Source organism: Delphinapterus leucas, chromosome 10 (genome assembly GCF_059928025.1).
Source record: "Delphinapterus leucas isolate spDelLeu-1000000601 "Yukka" chromosome 10, BTC_Dleu_Yukka2, whole genome shotgun sequence".
NCBI lineage: Eukaryota > Metazoa > Chordata > Mammalia > Artiodactyla > Monodontidae > Delphinapterus > Delphinapterus leucas.
Genome location: NC_143138.1, coordinates 39920007 through 39940438, shown reverse-complemented (window position 1 = coordinate 39940438; position 20432 = coordinate 39920007). Strand labels below are relative to the sequence as shown.

General features: G+C 38.6%; 1 protein-coding gene and 1 pseudogene across 9 annotated transcripts in view; one reads left to right on the top strand and one right to left on the bottom strand.

The window, feature by feature from the left end:
* The window catches only part of ILRUN (inflammation and lipid regulator with UBA-like and NBR1-like domains), a 128173-nt gene that overhangs the window by 40068 nt on the left and 67673 nt on the right, over window positions 1-20432 (bottom strand). The window contains exons 4-5 of one of the 9 annotated variants that reach the window (XM_089918862.1): window positions 16259-16304; window positions 8101-8187 (exon numbers count right to left, since the gene is read on the bottom strand). The exons of 5 other annotated variants lie outside the window; for them this stretch is intronic. In XM_089918862.1, the coding sequence (XP_089774988.1) occupies window position 8187; window positions 16259-16304 (47 nt within the window). In that variant the 3' untranslated portion in view covers window positions 8101-8186. Of the gene's footprint in view, window positions 1-8074; window positions 8188-16258; window positions 16305-20432 lie in introns of those variants that run through there. 3 more of the 9 variants (XM_089918863.1, XM_089918864.1, XM_089918859.1) reach the window with 3 other exon arrangements.
* Window positions 2899-3135, top strand: LOC115801492 (small ribosomal subunit protein uS14 pseudogene; annotated as a pseudogene).

Sequence of the window (20432 nt, the reverse complement as noted above, 5' to 3'; positions counted from 1 at the left end):
TTTTGTCAGACTACAGGCTTGTTTCAGGTGATCTCTGAACCCAGACGCCTTCCTCTCTTCCCCTTCCCAGCCTCAACTCCTAGAAGCAGAGACTCCACCCCTTCCTACCAGTCTTCCCTTCCTGTACAACTGCCCTCCCCACCAGCTGATAATATAAGGAAAGAGGAGTGAATTCAATGATAAGGAGATCAAAAAAAGAAAGAGAAGGAGCAGCGCCAAGAATAAAGAAAAACCAGGAGTATATAGTATTCTAGAAGCCTAATGACAAAAGTGTTTCAAGGAAAACAGTTATTAAGTGGGTCCAATCCAGCTAATAAATCAAGTAAGTTGAAAACTGAGAACAAAGCACTGGATGTAGTATCATGCAGGTCACTGGTGATTTTGAAAAGAGCAGCAGTTTTAGTGGAATGGTAGGGACAGAAGCCTGAATGGAAAAAATTCACGAGACAAGGAAACAGGAGGTGGAGATAGCCATTACTGATACTAAATGTTTGAAGGACTTCTGCTATGAAAGAGAGCAGAGAAATGGGGAAGAAGCTGGAGGAGGAAAATTAATAATATTACATAATATGTAAAAGCAAGAAAATTTTTTTAATCAATCCAATCTATAGTTATTGTTTCAAGGCATGTAAAACAATAATGTGTGCCAACATTACATCTCCAAAGGAATTTTTTTTTTTTTTTTTTTTTTGCGGTACGCGGGCCGCTCACTGTTGTGGCCTCTCCTGTTGCGGAGCACAGGCTCCGGGCACCCAGGCTCAGCGGCCATGGCTCATGGGCCCAGCCGCCCCGCAGCATGTGGGATCTTCCCGGACCGGGGCACGAACCTGCGTCCCCTGCAATGGCAGGCGGACTCTCAACCACTGCGCCACCAGGGAAGCCCCTCTCCAAAGGATTTTTTAATTTTATATTGGAAGAAGTTTAAAATAACTCAAATGTCCATCAGTGGGGACTAAGCTAGAAAAATGAAGACATATCTACCTGAGGGGATATGCCACAGCCATAAAAACGAATGAATATTTCTACAGTGATCTCTAGAATATAATTATGAAGTGAAAAAAAGTAAGATGCAGATCAATATCTATAGTTATGACACTTCTTTGTAAGAAAAAGGACACATTTATATACATTTGCTGGTGTCTGCAAAACAAAACAAAATGCAACACTGAATGGATAATCTATAAATGAATAAATAAAAATGAGCACTTATAGGAGGAGGAAGGCACTATCTGAAGGGGACAGAACGGGAAGGAGACCTTTCTAAATACACCATTCCTAAATTGAGACTTAGGATCATAGAAATGTTCTACATACTCAAGAGAAAAAAAAAAACAAAAAAACCAACATGCTAGGTCAAAGGGGGACAAGAGTAAGAATTGGAGATTAAAAATAAATTTCCGGGCTTCCCTGGTGGCGCAGTGGTTGAGAGTTCGCCTGCCGATGCAGGGGACAGGAGTTTGTGCCCCGGTCTGGGAGGACCCCACATACCGCGGAGCGGCTGGGCCTGTGAGCCATGGCCGCTGAGCCTGCGCGTCCGGAGCCTGTGCTCCGCAACGAGAGAGGCCACAACAGTGAGAGGCCCGCATACTGCAAAAATAATAATAATAATAATAATTTTCCTAGGATGGTGACTGACACAGAATAGGTGCTCAATAGAAAATTATTTTTAAAAAAAGAAAGAAAATTATTTATGCAGAAATACTTAGCAGTGTGACATTAAAAAATGTTTACTGTGTTGCACTTTTGGAAGTTAGATTCAATGCTAAGAGTAATGTCTGATGATTGCCTATGTCTAACTGTCGCTGGAGGACTCTACCAATGACAGTAAAACAGGTTTCCTATATAAAATCTAAGAGTTTATGATACCTATAAAAAGGGAATATAATATTTGATCCTCCTCTTCATTCACTAGTTTCACTGAAAGTAAATAAAGCACCAAACCCTTACTCTAAAGAACTGGCAATTAAAGGTAGAGAATTAAGTATTTAATCTAGCCTTACTTGTAAAACTGAATTTCAGGAAAATAAGTCATTGTTGATAAATAAATGTTTCCTCCGCCCAAAACTACTCTAGCTAATATATGTGGGAAAAAATTGCCATTTTGTAATCCCTAATTGAAATGATTCAGGCAATAATCAATGAACAAAACCATTAGACAAAAGGTTGGTTGATGGGGAGGAACTCTGGAGGGATCAGGCTGTCACCACTTGAACACTTTGATTGATCTCAGCATCACTAAGAGCCAAATAATTTTGAAAAAGAAGTACAAAGTTAGAGGTCTCACACTTCTTGATTTCAAAACTTACTACAAAACTACAGTAATCAAAATAGTGTGGTACTGGCAGAAAGACAGACATATAGACCACGGAATAGAATGGAGAGCTCAAAAATAAACCCTCACATTTATGGTCAAATGATTTTTGACAAGAATACTAAGAGCATTCAATGGGGAAGGGAAGTCTTTTCAACAAAGGGTGTTGAGAAAACTGGATATCCACATGCAAAAGAATGAATTTGGATCCCTACCTTACACCATATACAAAAATTAACTCAAAATGGATCAAAGATCTAAACGTACGAACTAAACCTCTGAGAAGAAAACAGAAGGAAAGCTTCATGACACTGGATTTGGAAGTGATTTCTTGGATTTGACTCCAAAAGCACAGGCAACCAATGAAAAAAGAAACTGGACTACATCAAAATTAAAACTTTTGTGCATCAAAGGACACAATCAACAAAGTGCAAAGGTAAACACCGAATGGAGAAAATATTTACAAATCAATATCTGATAATGGGCAAATATCCAAAATATATAAAGAACTCCTACAAAATAAAACTAATAACCTGATTTGAAAATGGGCGAAGGGCCTTTTGCCTCGCTGCATATGAGAAAGCAAGATGGGTCACCAGCAGCTCTAATGGAACCATCCAAGAAAATCCGGCCGGGGTTCTTGCTCTTGCTGCATCTGCTCAAACCTGCACAGTACGATCCAAAAGTACAGCCTCAATATGTACCACCAGTGTTTCCAACAGTACACGAAGGAGATGGGCTTCATTAAGTTGGACTAAGCCAACTTCTTGAATGGGTCATCCAGGGCATCTACCTTACCACAGAAACAATGCTAGCTCTTTGTACATTAAAACAAAAACCCTTTTCAATTGTGAGAGTTTTAATGTGAATGGAATAGTCAACTGACTACAGAAATCTCCTTTTAAAAATTTACTATTATCTTCTCAAAGGATTCATCTTCAAAATATGTGGCTTATTTTCCCTCAGATATATAAAAGTATTCACGCTGGAGGGAAAAATGGGCAAAGGACGTGAACAAACTGAAGGACCTAAAAGCACAGGTAAAGATGCTCGATATCATTCATCATTAGGGAACTACAAATCAAAACCATAATGAGATACTACCTCACACTCATTAGGATGGCTACTGTCAAAAAAACAGGAAATAACAAGTCTGTGCAAGATGTGGAGAAACTGGAACCCTTGCACACTGGTGGGAGGGTAAAATGGTACAGCCACTATGGAAACCAGTATGGCATTTCCTTAAAAAATTAAAAATAGAATTGCCATATGGTCCAGCAATCCCATTTCTAGGTATATACCCAAAAGAACTAAAAGCAGAGTTTCAAAGAGATATTTGTATACCTGTTTTCATAACAGCATTATTCATAATACCAAAAGGTAGAAGCAATCGAAGTGTACATTGATAGATAAATGATTTTAAAACTGTGGGATATACATACAATGGATTATTCAGCCTTGTAAAGTTGGAAAATTCTCAGCCATGTTACAACTTGGATGAACTTTTAACATGAACTGATATAAAAGCCAGTCACAAAAGGACAAAAACTGTGTGATACCACTTATATGAGGTACCCAGACAGTCAAATTCAGAGACAGGAAGTAGAATGGTGGCTGTCAGGGGCTGGAGGGAGAGGGAGAAGAGGAGTTATTATTTAATAGGTACAGAGTTTCAGTTTTGCAAGAGTTCTGGAGATAGATGGTGATGATGGCTGTATAACAATGTGAACGAGCTAACAATGTGAACGAGCTTAATGCCACTGAACTGTATACTTAAAAATGGTTAAGATGGTAAATTGTTATGTGTATTTCACCACAATTCAAACAAACAAAACCCTGAGGCCCAGTAACTTTAAATTAGTTGCTCAAGGTCACTCACTATTATGTGGCAGAACCAAAACCAGAGGTCAGATCTATTAACTCCTGGACTAGTACTTATCTATAACATCAGGCAGCACTTTTTTTCCCCCTACCCCTGGTCAGTTTTGAATGTTCCACCAACCAGGAAAGAAAGAGTACTTATGGAGACAACTATTCCTGGCAGAAAAGATGGAAATACTAACATCTTAATAATTTGAAATTTTATAGCCTACTAATAAAGTATAACTGAGTGGATGATAGCACAATTGCAGAAAACATAGCATGAAAGTACATTTAAGCAACTTAAATTGCTAATTTAAATCTCAAAGTATAATTATGTTTTAAGGGTAACACAGGGAATCAAAACTATAGCACATTAAGAGCCAAACGTATGTAACTGGAAAAAAATATACAGATTAAAACCGGCATTTTAACAATCGTTTTGCATTTACTTTGAAAAGCACTTAAATGTAACATTGGATAAAAGGGCTTAACATTTATTGTTCATTTTACATGCAAATAGGGAAAAAAATGGCTGGAATTCTCATTCCTTCACTACTTCTACTGCATTTCTCAACCAATCTGATTGTGACACACTTGGTGCTTCTTCATATCTGTAGTATTTTTACCAAAGGGTAATTTAAAATAGAATATGTGAACAGAAGAAGTACTTCCAAGTATTTAGTTCAAGAACCAGAAAGTCAAATTTTAGACTAGCAACTGATTTACTTAATTCAACCTTAAGTAGTTCCATTAAAAACAGAGAGAAAGAGGTCTGTTCTTCTTGGTACATGTGCTTTAAAGTAAGGTTTAACTTAAGACTCTGATATCTTTCTGCAGAGGTACTATGTATGTTTTGAATACTAAAAAGCCTAATAACAAGACATAGCCCCATCTGTCTTTTTTTAAAAACTCAAATGCTATCTTTGACATAATCATGGACAAAAAGGGTAAAACAGCATTACTGATGGTAATTAGTTATCCTTGGTGAGATCTCTGATAATGTACTACATCAACTCTCCCTTCCCCCTCCTCCTAAAAGAGGATGGGCTTTGTTTCTGGGTTCAGGGAAACTGCTCCCAGTCAACATCATCATCCTAGCTGGACCAATGTGAGAACTAGCGAAACAAAGAAAACAGATACCCCTTCCCCTCAACATTCTCTCCTAAGAGAACTACATTACAGATGTCACATTCACTGACAAGTCAGAGTCAGAGAGAGACAAAGCAGAACTTGTTAAATGTTTCTTCATTCTCCTTTCATTTTTCACTTTCTTCATCTCTTTTGTCCTACCCAATCTTCCTAAGTATCCCTTCCTCTTCATTTCCATTGCAGGCCCTTATTAACAGGCCCAAAATTTTCCTGGCTTGAATCTGGGCACAGAGCTTTGAGGGAACGAATGACTACTCATCCCTAGACTGAAGTAGCAGCATCCACACACAGTGGGTCTTGGGACTCACTCATAGCCATTGGGACTTCCCAGTCCTACAAAGGGAGCCGCCCTCGCCACCCTCTCACAGCAGAGGTACAATGCATTGGGCCTTTTAGTCTGGGCCATGACACTCTGCTACTCATCTCTCTTCCAGATGACCTGTGGGTGTAAATATGCTTCAGAGTACCATCACCTTCAATCTACCTCCCACTCTTTTGCACACAGAACCCTCAACTCATGCCAAACTGCATTAGTCATGCTCAACCAGAGTTTATGCTTATTTACTGCAATCTGGAAATGTGACACCCTGTCACCAATCTGAATCTTTTTAGTTAAAATACTGCATATCTGGGAAAGCCCCTTCAGACACCATTTGACCTAGAAAGTTATTATTTCCTAATGTTTACTATTTTTTATTACTGAAAATAAGTTTTAATAGACTTCATTATTTTTAAGACTTTATTTTTAGAAGATGTAGGTTCACAGCAAAACTGATAATATACTCTGCCTCCACATACATAAAATCTCCTTTACTATCAATATCCTACATAAAAGTGGTGTATTTGTTACAACTGATGAATCTACACAGACACATCATTATCACCCGAAGTCCATAGTTTATGTCAGAGTTCACTCTTGTGTTGCACATTCTATGGGTTTTAATAGATGTATAATGACATGTTTCCACCACTATAGTATCACAGAATAGTTTCACTGCCCTAAAAATCCTCTGTGCTCTGCCTATTCATCCCTCCCTCCCCTAGCCCCTGGCAATCACTATTTCCACAGTTTTGCCTTTTCTAAAATGTTATATAGTTGGCTACATACAGTATGTAGCCTTTTCAGATTGGTTTCTTTCACACAGAAATATGCACTTAAAGGTGTTCTGTATCTTTTCATGAAGTGAAAGCTCATTTCTTTTTCATGCTGGATAGTATTCCACTGTCTAGATGTACCGAAGTTTATTTACCCATTCATCTACTGAAGGATGTTTTGATTGCTTCCAAGTTTTGGCAATTATGAATGTAACTGCTATAAATATGGTAAGAATATTTTAGTTTTGTAGGAAACTGCCAAACTGCCTAACGAAGTGACTGTACCACTTTGCATTCTCACCAGCAATAAATGAGTTTCCGTTGCTCCACATCCTTGCCAGCATTTGGCGTTGACAGTGTTCCAGATTTTAGCCATTCTAACAGGTAGGTAGTGGTAACTTATTTTAATTTGCAACTCTCTAATGACATAATGTTGAACATCTTTTTATATGCTTATTTGCACCTGTATATCTTCTTCGGTGAGATGTCAGTTCAACTCTTTTTTGCTTGTTTTTTGAGTTGTTTGTTTTCTTATTATTGAGTTTTAAGAGCTTTCTGTATATTTTGGATAATAGTCCTTTATCAGATGTGTCTTTTACAAATGTTTTCTCCCAGTCTGTGGCCTGTCTTCTCATTCTCTTGACACTGTCTTTCACAGAGCACTTAAGTTTTTAATTTTAATGAACTCCAGCTTATCAATTCTTTCTTTAGATCATGCCCCTTTGGTGTTGCATTTAAAAAGTCATTGCCTATAATCAATTCACTCTGCTGCACACCTGAAACACAATATTGTAAATCAACTATACTTCAATTACAAAAAAAAAGTCATGGGAAATTCCCTGGCAGTCCGATGGTTAGGACTCCATGCTTTCACTGCTGAGGGCTCCGGTTTGATAAGCTGTGAGGCACAACCAAAAAAAGTCATGGTCGTACCCAAGATCATCTAGGTTTCTGTCTATGTTATCTTCTAGGAGTTTTACAGTTTTGCATTTTATGTTTAGATTTATAATCCATTTTGAGTTAACATTTGTGAAGGATGTAAGACCTGTGTGCAGATTCATTTTTTTACATGTAGATGTCTACTTGATCCGGCACCATTTGTTGAAAAGAATACCTTTTCTCCAGTGTATTGTCTTTGCTCCTTTGTCAAAGATCAGTTGACTATATTTGTGTCAGTCCATTTCTGGGCTCTCTCTTCTGTTCCAATTATCTATTTGTTTATTCTTTCACCATTACCACAATATCTTGGTTACTTTATAGGAAGTCTTGAAGTCAGAGTGTCCGTTCTCCAACTCTGTTCTTCTCCATTGCTGAATTGGCTACTCTGGGTCTTTTGCCTTTCTGTATATAATTTAAAAGCAGTTTGTTGATTTCCACACAATAACTTGCTGGGATTTTGATTGGGACTGTGTTCAATCTGCACATCAAGCTGGGAAGAACTAATATCTTGAAAATACTGAGTCTTCCTATCCATGAACATGAAATATCTCTTCACTTACTTAGTTCTTCTCAGATTCTTTTCATCAGAATTTTGTTGTTTTCCTCATATAGATCTTGTTCACACTTGGATAGCTTTACACTTAAGTACTTTATTTTGGGGGGATAAAAACATAAATGGTAATGTGTTTTTAATTTCAAATTGAACATGTTCATGCTGGTTTATAGGAAAGCGTTTAATTTTTGTAAATCAATCTTGTATCCTGCAACCTTGTTATAGTTGCTTATTAGTTCCAGGATATTTTGTTGTTGATTCTTTCAAATTTTGCCATCTGCAAAAAAAAAAGATGGTTTTATTTCCTCCTTCCCAATCTGAAGATTTTTTATTTCGCTTTAATTGTCTTATTGCACTAGCTAGGACTTCCAGCATGATGTTGAAAAGCAGTGGACTTTCCTTTGCCTCACTTCTGATCTGAGCAGAAAACTTCTAATTTCTCATCATTAAGTATGATATTAGCTAAAGATTTTTTGTAAATAGTCTTTATCAAGTAGAGAGCGATCCCCTCCTTTCTTCCTAGTTTCCTGAGAGTTTAATCACAAATAGGTGTTGGATTTTAACAAATGGTTTTTCTGTATCTATTGATATGAACATGTGACTTTTCTTCTTAGCCTGTTGATATAATGGGTTATATTAATTGATTTTTGAATGCTGAACCAGCCTTGCATGTCTGGGATAAATCTCATTTGGTCATAGCATATGTTATTCTTCTTACACATTGTTGGATTTGATTTGCTAATATTTTGTTGATGACTTTTGCATCTATGTTCATGAGAGATAATGGTCTATGATTTTCTTTCCTTGTACTGTCTGTCTGGTTTTGGCATTAGGGTAATGCTGGCCTCATAGAATGAGTCAGAAAGTATTCTTTCTGCTTCACTCTTCTGGAAGAGATTCCAGAGTAGTGGTAAAATTTCTTCCTTAAATGTCTGGTAGAATTCACCAGTGAACTCATCTGAGCCTGGCACTTTCCGTTTTGTAAGGTTATTAATTGTTGCTTTAATTTCTTTAATAGATATGGCCTATACAGATTATTTCTTCTTGGGTGAGCTCTGGCAGATTGCACCTTTCAAGAAATTGGTCCATTACACCTAAGTTATCAAATTTATGGGCATTACATCTGTTTGTTACCAACATGACTTGCTCATAATATTCCTTATTATCTGTTGACTGTGCATGGGATCTGTAGTGATGTTCTCTCTTTCATTTCTGATTTTAGTAATTTGTATCTTCTACCTTTTTTTCTTAGCCTGGCCAGAGGTTAGTGACTTAAATTAACCTTTTCAAAACACCAGTTTTAGGTTTTATTGATTTTCTCTATTGATTTTCTATTTGCAATTTCACTGCCTTCTGCTCTACTCTATATTTTTCTTCTGATTTAATTTGTTCTTATTTTTCTAGTTTCCTAAAGTGGAAGCTTATATTATAGATTTTAGGTTTTTCTTTTTTTCTAACATATGTATTCAATGCTATAAATTCCCCTCTGAGAACTGCTTTAGCTGCATTTCACAATTTTGATAGGTGTTATTCTCATTTGCATTTAGTTCAAAGTATTTTTAGATTTCTCTTGAGATTTCTTCTTTGATCCATATGTTATTCAGAAGTGTGGGGATTCTTCCACTATCTTTCTGTTGTTGCCTTCTAGTTTAATTCCATTGTGGTGTAAGAGTATACATTGTATAACTTCTATTCTTTTAAGTTGGTTAAGGTGTTTTATGGCCCAGAATCTGGTTTACCTTGGTGAAAAGTTTCATGTGAGCTTCAGAAGAATTTGCTGCTGTTGGATGAAGTAGTCTGCAGATGTCAATTATATCCAGCATAATGATGGTGTTGTTGAGCTCAACTATGTCCTTATGGTTTTCTGCCTGCTGGGTCTGTCCATTTCTGATAACCAAGTGTTGAAGTCTCCAACTAAAATAGTGGAGACTTCGTCTATTTCTCCTTTCAGTTCCATCAGTTTTGCCTCACAGAGTTTGATATCCTGTTGTTAAGCACATATACATTAAGAATTCTTATGTCTTCCTGGAGTACTAACCCCTTTATCATTATATACTATCCCTCTTTATCCCTGATAATTTCTTTGGTCTGAAGTCTGCTCTGACTGAATATAGCTACTTCTGCTTTCTTTGGATTAGTGTTAGCACAGTACATCTTTCTCCATCCCTTTATTCTTAATGTATATGTACATTGATATTAGAATTTGCTTGAAAACAATGTAGAGTTGGGTCTTGTTTTGTGATCCATTCTGACAATCTCTTTCATTTGTACATTTAGACTACTGAGGTTTAAAAGTGGTTACTGATATAGCGGGATTAATATCTACCATATTTGTTACTGTTTTCTATTTGTTGCTCTTGTTCTGATTTTTCTCTTCTACTCTTTTTCTGCCTTTTAGGTTTTAATTGAGCATTTTACATGATTCAATTTTCTCTCCTTTCTTAGTATAACAATTAGTTTTTTTTCTTTTAATGAGGTTGTCAGTTTGCAATGTACATTTACAACTAATCCAAGTGAAATCATAAATGACACTACCACTTCATGGATAGTGCAGGTATCATATAATAGCAAAATACTCCTAATCGCTCCCTCCTGTCCCTTGTATCACTGCTGTCATTCATTTCACTTATTCATACACACACACACGTATATATATGTATGTATACACATATGTATATATATGTATGTAAACGGTTTATACACAGATACACACAAACACATATAATGGAACACAAGCATACATAATTGATTACACTGTTGCTGTTATTATTTTGAACAAATTGTTATATTAGATCAATTAAGAGTAAGAAAAATAGGGACTTCCCTGGTGGTCCAGTGGTTAAGACTCCACACTCCCAGTGCAAGGGGCCTGGGTTCCATCCCTGATCAGGGAACTAGATCCTGCATGACGCAACTAAAGATCCCACATGACGCAATGAAAATCTTGCATGCAGAAACGAAGATCCCATGTGCCGCATCTAAGACCCAGTGCGGCCATATTAAATAAACAAACAAAGGATTTTTTGGGGTTTTTTTGCAGTATGTGGGCCTCTCACTGTTGTGCCTCTCCTGTTGCGGAGCACAGGCTCCAGACGCGCAGGCTCAGCGGCCATGGCTCACGGGCCCAGCCGCTCCACGGCATGTGGGATCTTCCCGGACCGGGGCACGAACCTGTGTCCCCTGCATCGGCAGGTGGACTCTCAACCACTGTGCCACCAGGGAAGCCCAAAGTAAAGTTTTTTTGTTTTTTTTTCTTTTAATTCCACCTTCCTCCCAATTCTCAATGATGGGGCTGTGAGGAACTACAGGCACTCTTCCCAATCCTCCCTCTTAATCAGCTTAGTAAAACTTTTCTCCGGATTAGGGATGAATCTCTTCCAGTTCTAGCTGACACTTGAGCCAAACTTTCAGTGCTCAACCTTACTACTATAAAACAGCCACTGCCTTTTAGTACTAAAACAGCTAGAATGGGGGGGATCTCTAATGAACCGCAAGAGGTTCCTGTCTCTGAACCTGCTCCCTTTTGTTTAGGCCCTTTGGGAGATACTTACTCTGTTCTCTTTAGTTCATCTACCCCTACCCATTTATTATGCTGAGACTTCTTAGACAAGTATGCTAGAATTTGGGAGAAATAATTCTAGAATTTGACAGTAGTCATCAAAGTAACACACTAGGTGAATTAAATGACCCTTTATTTGTTCGGTCTCTGATGGTACTAGAGCAGATTCTGGAAACACTGATCATTTGTTCCTACTGAATCAGCTACCATTTCCTTATGGGCAAAATCTCCAAATGATGTTAGCAAAATTCACAGCACACCTCCCATCAGCATTCAAAAAGATCCCTCAAAACCTCCTCCCCCAATTAATCAATATTCTGTAAGTAATGAAGTATTTCAAGGCATAAGGCCCATCATAGAAGATTACAAGGCTCAAGCTCTCATCATCCCTTGTACTAGCCTCTGTAACAGTCCTATTTTATCAGCGATAAAACCCAAGGGCCAAGGATAGAGATTTGTGCAGGACCTCTGAGCAATAAACAACATTGTTATCCCTCAACACCGTGTTGTTCCTAACCCTCATACATTACTAACATCCACTCCCACAGATGCCGAAAGCTCAGCCTCTGTACAGCAGTGCCGAATCGAATCTCTGGAAGTAGAAAAGAATAGCTTCATTGCTTTGCCAGGCAAAGGGGGACACAGAGGAATCCTACCCTTGAAAACTATGTGTCCCCCAAAGTAAAGTATTTTTAAACAAGAATAAGAAACTTTTAAAAGAATAAGACTTTTAATCCTACCTTCACTTACTCATTCTCCAATGTGTTTTCTTTGTATTTTTAAAATCTGGTTAATATGCTAAAGATTTTAATGGAAAAAGTAGACAACATGCAAGAACAGATGGATAATGTAAGAGAAAGGTAGAAATTCTAAGAAAACAAAACAAAACAAAAAAAGCCAGAGATCAAAATCTGTAACAGAAAGGAAGAATGCCTTTGATGGGCTCATTAGTAGACTGGACCCAGCTGAGAAAAGAATTTCTGAGCTTGAGGATATGTCAGTAGAAACTTTCAAAACTAAAAAGCAGGGCTTCTCTGGTGGCGCAGTGGTTGAAAGTCCACCTGCCAATGCAGGGGACATGGGTTCATGCCCCGGCCCAGGAGGATGCCACAGAGCGGCTGGGCCTGTGAGCCATGGCCGCTGAGCCTGCGCGCCCGGAGCCTGTGTTCCGCAACGGGAGAGGCCACAACAGTGAGAGGCCTGCGTACCGCAAAAACAAACAAACAAACAAACAAAACTAAAAAGCAAAGAGAAAAAAGACTGGGAAAAGAAATGGAAAAGACTACCCAAGAACTGTGGGACAACTACAAAAGATGTAACATATGGATAATTGGAATACTAGAAGGAGAAGAAAGAAAGAAACAGAAGAAATATTTAAAGTAATAATGACTGAAAGTTTTCCTAAATTAACATCAGACACCAAGCCACAGATCTAGGAAGCTAAGAGAACACCAAGGAAAATAAATGCTCAAAAAACTACACATAGGTAAATCATATTCGTAATGCAGAAAATTGACAATAAAGAAAAAATCTTGAAAGAAGCCAGAGGAGAAAAACCTTTTACTGACAGAGAAACAAAAATCAAAGTTATATATGACTTCTCAGAAATCATGTAAGGAAGCAGAGAGTGAAGTGAAATATTTAAAATAGGGGAAAAAAAAACCTCCCAGCCTAGGATTTGGTACTTTGCAAAGTTATCCTTCAAAAGTTGAGGAGAGGGCTTCCCTGGTGGCGCAGTGGTTGAGAGTCCGCCTGCCGATACAGGGGACGTGGGTTCGTGCCCCAGTCCGGTAGGATCCCACATGCCGCGGAGCGGCTGGGCCCGTGAGCCATGGCCGCTGAGCCTGCGCGTCCGGAGCCTGTGCTCCGCAGCGGGAGAGGCCGCAACAGTGAGAGGTCCACGTACCACAAAAAAAAAAAAAAAAGTTGAGGAGAATGATAATTCTAACACTCCTGTCATGTCTGACTCTGGTTCTGATGCTTGTTCAGTCTCTTCAAACTGTGTTTTTGGTCTTTTCCTTTTCTGTTGAAAGGTGTACGTGAATATACTGTGTAAAAGGAACTGCAGAAAAGAGTCTTTTAGGTGCAGGGGGAGGGGAAGCATTCTGCAGTCCTATGATTAGGCCTCAGTCTTTTGGTGAGCCTGTGCCCCTGGACTATGAACTTCATCAGTGCTTCTCAGTTTTCTTCCCCATTTATGGGACAGGATGGCTAAGGGGACTGGAGCTGGGCATTTCCCTTCCTCTAGGTCAGTTAGGCTCTGATAAACCCACAGCAGGTAAGGCTCTGGTAAAATAATTTCTCCTGAGGGCAGGAGATATTACCCAGACAATATTCCGGGTAATTTCAAAACAGTTACTTTCCCCCTTCCCTGCCAGAAGAATTAGGGGATTTTTTCCTCCAATATCCACTGGGAAAACCTGGTAGAGATTCTTGAGGTAAAACTCACGAAAGTGTGGGGACACTCCTAGAGTCTTCATCTCTCAGGCTTGTCCACACTGAGCCTCCAGTAATTTGTCAATTACAGTTCTGGTTTTTCTACCCCAGTAGTGGTTCCCACAGGTTTCCACTGGTGGTTTCTGCTCTGGTAAATTTTAATTCTCTGCATAATTTTTAGTGCACATTAAGCTGCATATTCTTCTGCCTTGGGTATTCCACATGTTTAACACCTTTCTCGTTGTATGACCTGGAATCTTTGACTCCACCCTGAAGATGCCACCAGGTCAAGAGATCACTGAAATATCTGACATGGAAAAACCTTAAAGAATCTTTACTAAGAGAGTCCTTACAAGACAAGTTAACAGTTGAGGAAGGATTACCACATAAGGTTTCACAATATAGTCATATCTTTTAATAGCAAGAAGAAGGGGCTTCCCTGGTGGCACAGTGGTTGAGAATCCACCTGCCAATGCAGGGGACGTGGGTTCGAGCCCTGGTCTGGGAAGATCTCACATGCCATGGAGCAACTAAGCCCGTGTGCCACAAATACTGAGCCTGTGTTCTAGAGCCCAGGAGCCACAACTACTGAACCCAGGTGCCACAACTACTGATGCCCACGTGCCTAGAGCCCATGCTCCGCAACAAGAGAAGCCACCGCAGTAAGAAGCCACGCACCACAACGAATAGTAGCCCCTGCTCACGGCAACTAGAGAAAGCCCGTGTGCAGCACTGAAGACCCAACGCAGCCAAAAATAAATAAATTTATATATAAAAAGAAAAACAACAACAAGAAGCAGTAGCAGCTGCAGCATCTAACACCTATTCATTGCTTACCATGCCAGGTGCTGTTCTAAAAGCTTTCACATGCATTAACTCCTCAAATTCCCTCAAAAACCCAGGAGGTGAGGACCGTTTTCCTTATTTTATAGGTGAAGAAACTGAGTCACTGAAAGATAAAATAATTTCCTAAAGGTCACAGTGCTACTGCACTGTTGAACTAGAAGTCAAACCCAGATGGTATGACTTCAAGGTTCACGCTGCTACTCTACTGTCCTTCTTTAATAAAGAAGAATATTTAAGAATTTAACTGTAAGTGAGCCAAGTAAATTATGGTTTGTTCATTCTTAGTCAGCAGCCCAGATTCTGTTTTTGAGATGGCTGTCTAATATATTTTATTTTTTTGATCACTATTTATATACCTTGCCCCAACACAGCAAAAAGAATTATCAATCCATAGAGACAAAAAGTACATTAGTGGTCACCAGGGGCTCTATGAATGAGGAGTGACTGCTTAATGGGTATGGAGTTTCCTTTTGGGGTAATAAAAATGTGTTGGAACTAAAAAGATGATGGCTGCACAATTCTGTGAATGTACTAAATGCCAATGAATTGTATGCTTTAAGTGGTTAACTTGTTATGTGAATTTTATCTCAACCGAAAAAGAAAGAACAATCTACAACATTTTGGTTAATAGTAGGGGGAAGGTTCTAAAATATTAGTTAATAGGAAAAAAGTAGGCTATACAATTATATGTAGCACAATACCAAATTTGAAAAACAAAATTTTTTATGCTTTTAATATTTGGATACATACACTAACAGTGTCTATATCTGTATTTCAGAATAAATGTTGTTTTCTTTATGCTTTCTATATCTTCTAGGTCATATATTTCTTTTATTATCAGGACAAATACATTTTTTAAAGAATTTAATCACAAATAAGTTTAGTGATGTAATTGATTTAAAAGTCCTAAAATAATAAAATGGTTGAACTAAATTCAAATATATCAATACCTATAGTAAATGTGAATAGTCTAAACACACCAATTAGAAGAGATTGTCAGAAAGGAAAAAAAAATAGCCTAACTATATGCTGTCTATAAGAAGCTCCAAATATAATAATATAGGTAGGCTGAAAGTAAAAGGCTAGGAAAAGATACAGCATGCAAACACTAATCAAAGAAAGCCAGAGTGGCTATATTAATATCAGACTTCAGAGTGAAGAAAATACCAGTGACCATGAGGGACATCACACAATAATAAATGGGTCACGCACCTTGAAGACATAATCCTAAATGTGTATGCACTTAACGACAAAGCTTCAAAATACATGAACCCAAAACTGACAGAACTGAAAGGAGAAACAGACAAGTCCAAAACTGAAGTTGGAGACTTCAACACTCTTTTCTCAGTAATAGATACAACTAGTTGATCCCCCCAATAAAAATCTATAAAGATATAGAGAAATTGAACAACAGCATCAACCAACTACATCTAACTGACATTTATACAACACTCCACCCAACAATAGCAAAATACACATCCTTTCGAGGTACACATGAAATACTCACCAAGATAGACAATATCTCTTGGGTGTATCTCCTGGGTCATAAACACCTTAACAAATTTAAAAGAATTGAAATCATACAAAGTATGCTCTCTTAACATAATAGAATTAAACTAGAAATGATCAAACAAGATAACAGAAAAATTACCAAACATTTGGAAACTTAACTACATACTTCAATACAACCCATGGGTCAAACAGGAAGTCTCAAGGGAATTAGGAAATACTTTGAAATGAATGAAAATGAAAATACAGTATTTCAAAATTTATGATAGGCAGCTAAAAGCAGCACTCTGAGGGAAATTTACAGTTGTTATAGACTAAACATTTGTATCCTCCCCCCACCAAATTTTTATTTTGAAACTTAATCCCCAATGTGAGTGTATTTCGAAGTTGGGCCTCTGAGAGGTGATTAGGTCCTGAGGGTAGAGCCCTCATGAATGACATTAGCATCCTTATTAAAAAACATCCCAGAAAGGATACAGCAAGAAGGCCACCTTACGAAGTAGGAGACTAGCCCTCAACAGACACTGAATCTGCCAGCACCTCTATTTTAGACTTCCCAGCCTCCAGAAATGTAAGAAATAAATTTCAGTTGTTTACAAGCCACCCAGTCTATAGTAGTTTATTACAGCAGCCCAAACAGACTAAGAGAATAATATTAAATACCTACATTATAAAAGAAAGGTCTCAAATCAATGACCCCAAGCTTCCATCTTAAGACACTAGAAAAAGAAAAAAATAAACCCAAGTCAAGCAGAAGGAGGGAAATAATAAAATTAAGAGCAGAAATCCAGGGACTTCCCTGGTGGTGCAGTGGTTAAGAATCCACCTGCCAATTCAGTGACACGGGTTCGAGCCACGGTCTGGGAAGATCCCACATGCCGCAGAGCAACTAAGCCTGTGCGCCACAACTATTGAGCCTGTGCTCTAGAGCCCGTGCTCTGCAACAAGAGGAGCCACCACAATGAGAAGCCCACGCACCACAACAAAGAGTAGCCCTGCTCGCCGCAACTAGAGAAAGCCGGCGCACAGCAATGAAGACCCAACGCAGCCAAAATAATAATAATAAATAAATAAAGCAGAAATCCATGTAACTGAAAACAGAAAAACAGAGGAAAATCAATGAAACCAAAAGCTGGTTTTCTTAAAATTAAGAAATCTATCAAGATTATTAAAGAAAAAAAGAGAGGAGACACAAAATATCAAGAATAAGAGAGGGTTATCACTACATACACAGAAAGCATTAGAATGATAATAAAGGATAGTACAAACAATTCTACAAACATAAATTCAATGATTTAGTGAAAAGGATCAATTCCTTGGAATTACGCAAAGTCACCCAAGATGAAACATAACCTGAACAGATCTATAACTATAAAAATAAACTGAAGGGCTTCAGTGGTGAAGAATCCGCCTGCCAATGCAGGGGACATGGGTTCAAGACCTGGTCCGGGAAGATCCCACATGCCGCAGAGCAACTAAGCCCGTGTGCCACAACTACTGAGCCTGGGCTATTGAGCCCACGAGCCACAACCACTGAGCCCGTGCACCGAGAGCCCGTGGTCCACAACAAGAGAAGCCACCACAATGAGAAGCCCAAGCACCACAACGAAGAGTAGCCTCCGCTCGCCGCAACTAGAGAAAGCTCATGTGCAGCAACGAAGACCGAATGCAGCCAAAAATAAAGAAAGAAAGAAAGAAGAACCCTCTAGGCCCAGGTTTCACTAGCAAATTCTTTAGAAGAAGATGGCCACCAATTCTACACAATTTGTTATAGAAAACAAAAAAAATTGGTACAACATACCAGAGTTTATAGAGCTGCAGGCCACTAGCCACATGTAGCTACTGAGTGCTTGAAGTGGAACTACAGCCACACGTTGAAATGATACTATTTGGGCTATACCAAGTTAAACAAAATGTATTATTAAATGCTCTTTAAAGTCTTAGTAAGACTTAGGTCAGATAAGGTCTGCTTTCCTATTCACTTCTGATTTCTAAATACAAAAGACAACTGTAAAACTAAAAAAGGAAAAAATGACTTTGAAGTAGCTACTAAGCCAAAGCCTGACCCACTGTAGAATTCAGTTACTTTCAAGACCATCTCAAAACAAAGTACAAGCAAAACTCTTAGAAATCATAAGAGGAAACTGGAAGGACATTGATCACTACCAAGTAAAATCCAGAGGCTCAAGGCATTCCTACCTGGAGCCAAATGTCTGACATTGACATTCTCTTTGTAAAGAAAGGAAACCATAAGCTCTTTAAAGTTAAAAGGACAAAAATTAAGAGGGTTTTTTAAAAAGGCATTTTGTTTTTCAAGATAAAGATTACAGAATGAACTAATTTCTAAGTGATAAATATCTTTGCCATTCCAAGGAAAAACTCATTAGAGCACTGTGTGGCTAATGTCAAAGCATCATTATAGGAAGAGAATGGAATTTGCTTTTCAGTAAAAAGATACCCTCTTCAAAAATTCCTACAGTTAACTGCAAGACTAATACGAGGTATGTATGTATGTATGTATGTATTTATGGCTGTGCTGGGTCTTCGTTTCTGTGCGAGGGCTTTCTCTAGTTGTGGCAAGTGGGGGCCACTCTTCATCGCAGTGTGCGGGCCTCTCACTATCGCGGCCTCTCATGTTGTGGAGCACAGGCTCCAGACGCGCAGGCTCAGTAGTTGTGGCTCACAGGCCTAGTTGCTCCGTGGCATGTGGGATCTTCCCAGACCAGAGCTCAAACCTGTGTCCCCTGCATCGGCAGGCAGATTCTCAACCACTGAGCCACCAGGGAAGCCCCTAATAGGAGGTTTTTAAAAATAAAATAACAGCTACATTTCGAGCAATAATTAAGGAATATAAACTGCATCATAAAAATTAAAATATCAGATAAAGCTTAAAAGCCCTATACTTCAATTACTTTAGACACTAATCACCATTCTGTTAAAATAAAATAGCCACATATTTTTCAGTAGTTATATAGCCCCACACCCACAGTTTTGCTTTCTGTGGTTTCAATTACCCAAGGCCAACCTCAATCTGAAAATACTAAATGGAAAATTCCAGAAATACACAATTCATAAGTTTTAAGCTGCACACCATTCTAAGTGGTGTGATGAAATCTCATGCCTTCCCACTCCATCCCACCCAGAACCCCCAACCATTGACATCATCTGCTCCTGACATCCAACCATTCACATTGTCATGGCCTGATGACCCAGGATCACCCAAAGCAAATGATCCTCCTTGTGGTATTTTATCATCTCACATCATCACAAGAAGGGTGATTACAAACAATAAAGTATTTTGAGAGAGAGAGAGACAGAAGGAGAGAGGGAGAGAGACCACATTCACATAACTCTTATTACAGCATGTTGTTATAACTGTTCTATTTTATTATTAGTTATGTTAATCTCTTATTGTGCTTGATTTATAAATTAAACTTTATCATAGGTATGTATGTACAGGAAAAACCACAGTATATATGGGGTTCAGCACTATCCGTGGTTTCAGGCATCCACTGGGGGTCTTGGAATGTTCCCCCAAGGACAAGAGGGGGACTACTGTACTGATAAATTAGATATTCACCATGATTTGAATAGGAAGCAATTATGCTTGCTTCCTGATTTGTAAGAGACATGCTGTGGTCTGATTCAGTGGCAAGGGTACACAACGGCACTTATTAAAAATTCCCATCACGTAACAATTCAGTAAAACCTTAAGAATTACTCATCTGAAACAATTTCAGCATACATGTAAACATTTTTGTGACTGGGAAATGGACATATCTCCTCCATTGTGAGTCTTACTTTTCACCTCATTTTTAATATTTCTGAAATCAAAATGTATCATATGATCAAATATGTTCATTTAATATGACAATGCTCTTCCCTTCTCCTCACAAGTAGTCATTAAACCAATGATGCATGTTAAAATTACTGTCACATAAGTGAGGAGGGGGAAGATGGCGGAAGAGTAAGACGTGGAGATCACCTTCCTCCCCACAGATACACCAGAAATACCTCTACACGTGGAACAACTCCTACAGAACACCCACTGAACGCTGGCAGAAGACCTCAGACCTCCCAAAAGGCAAGAAACTCCCCCACGAACCTGGGTAGGGCAAAATAAAAAAGAATAAACAGAGACAAAAGAATATGGACGGGACCTACACCAGTGG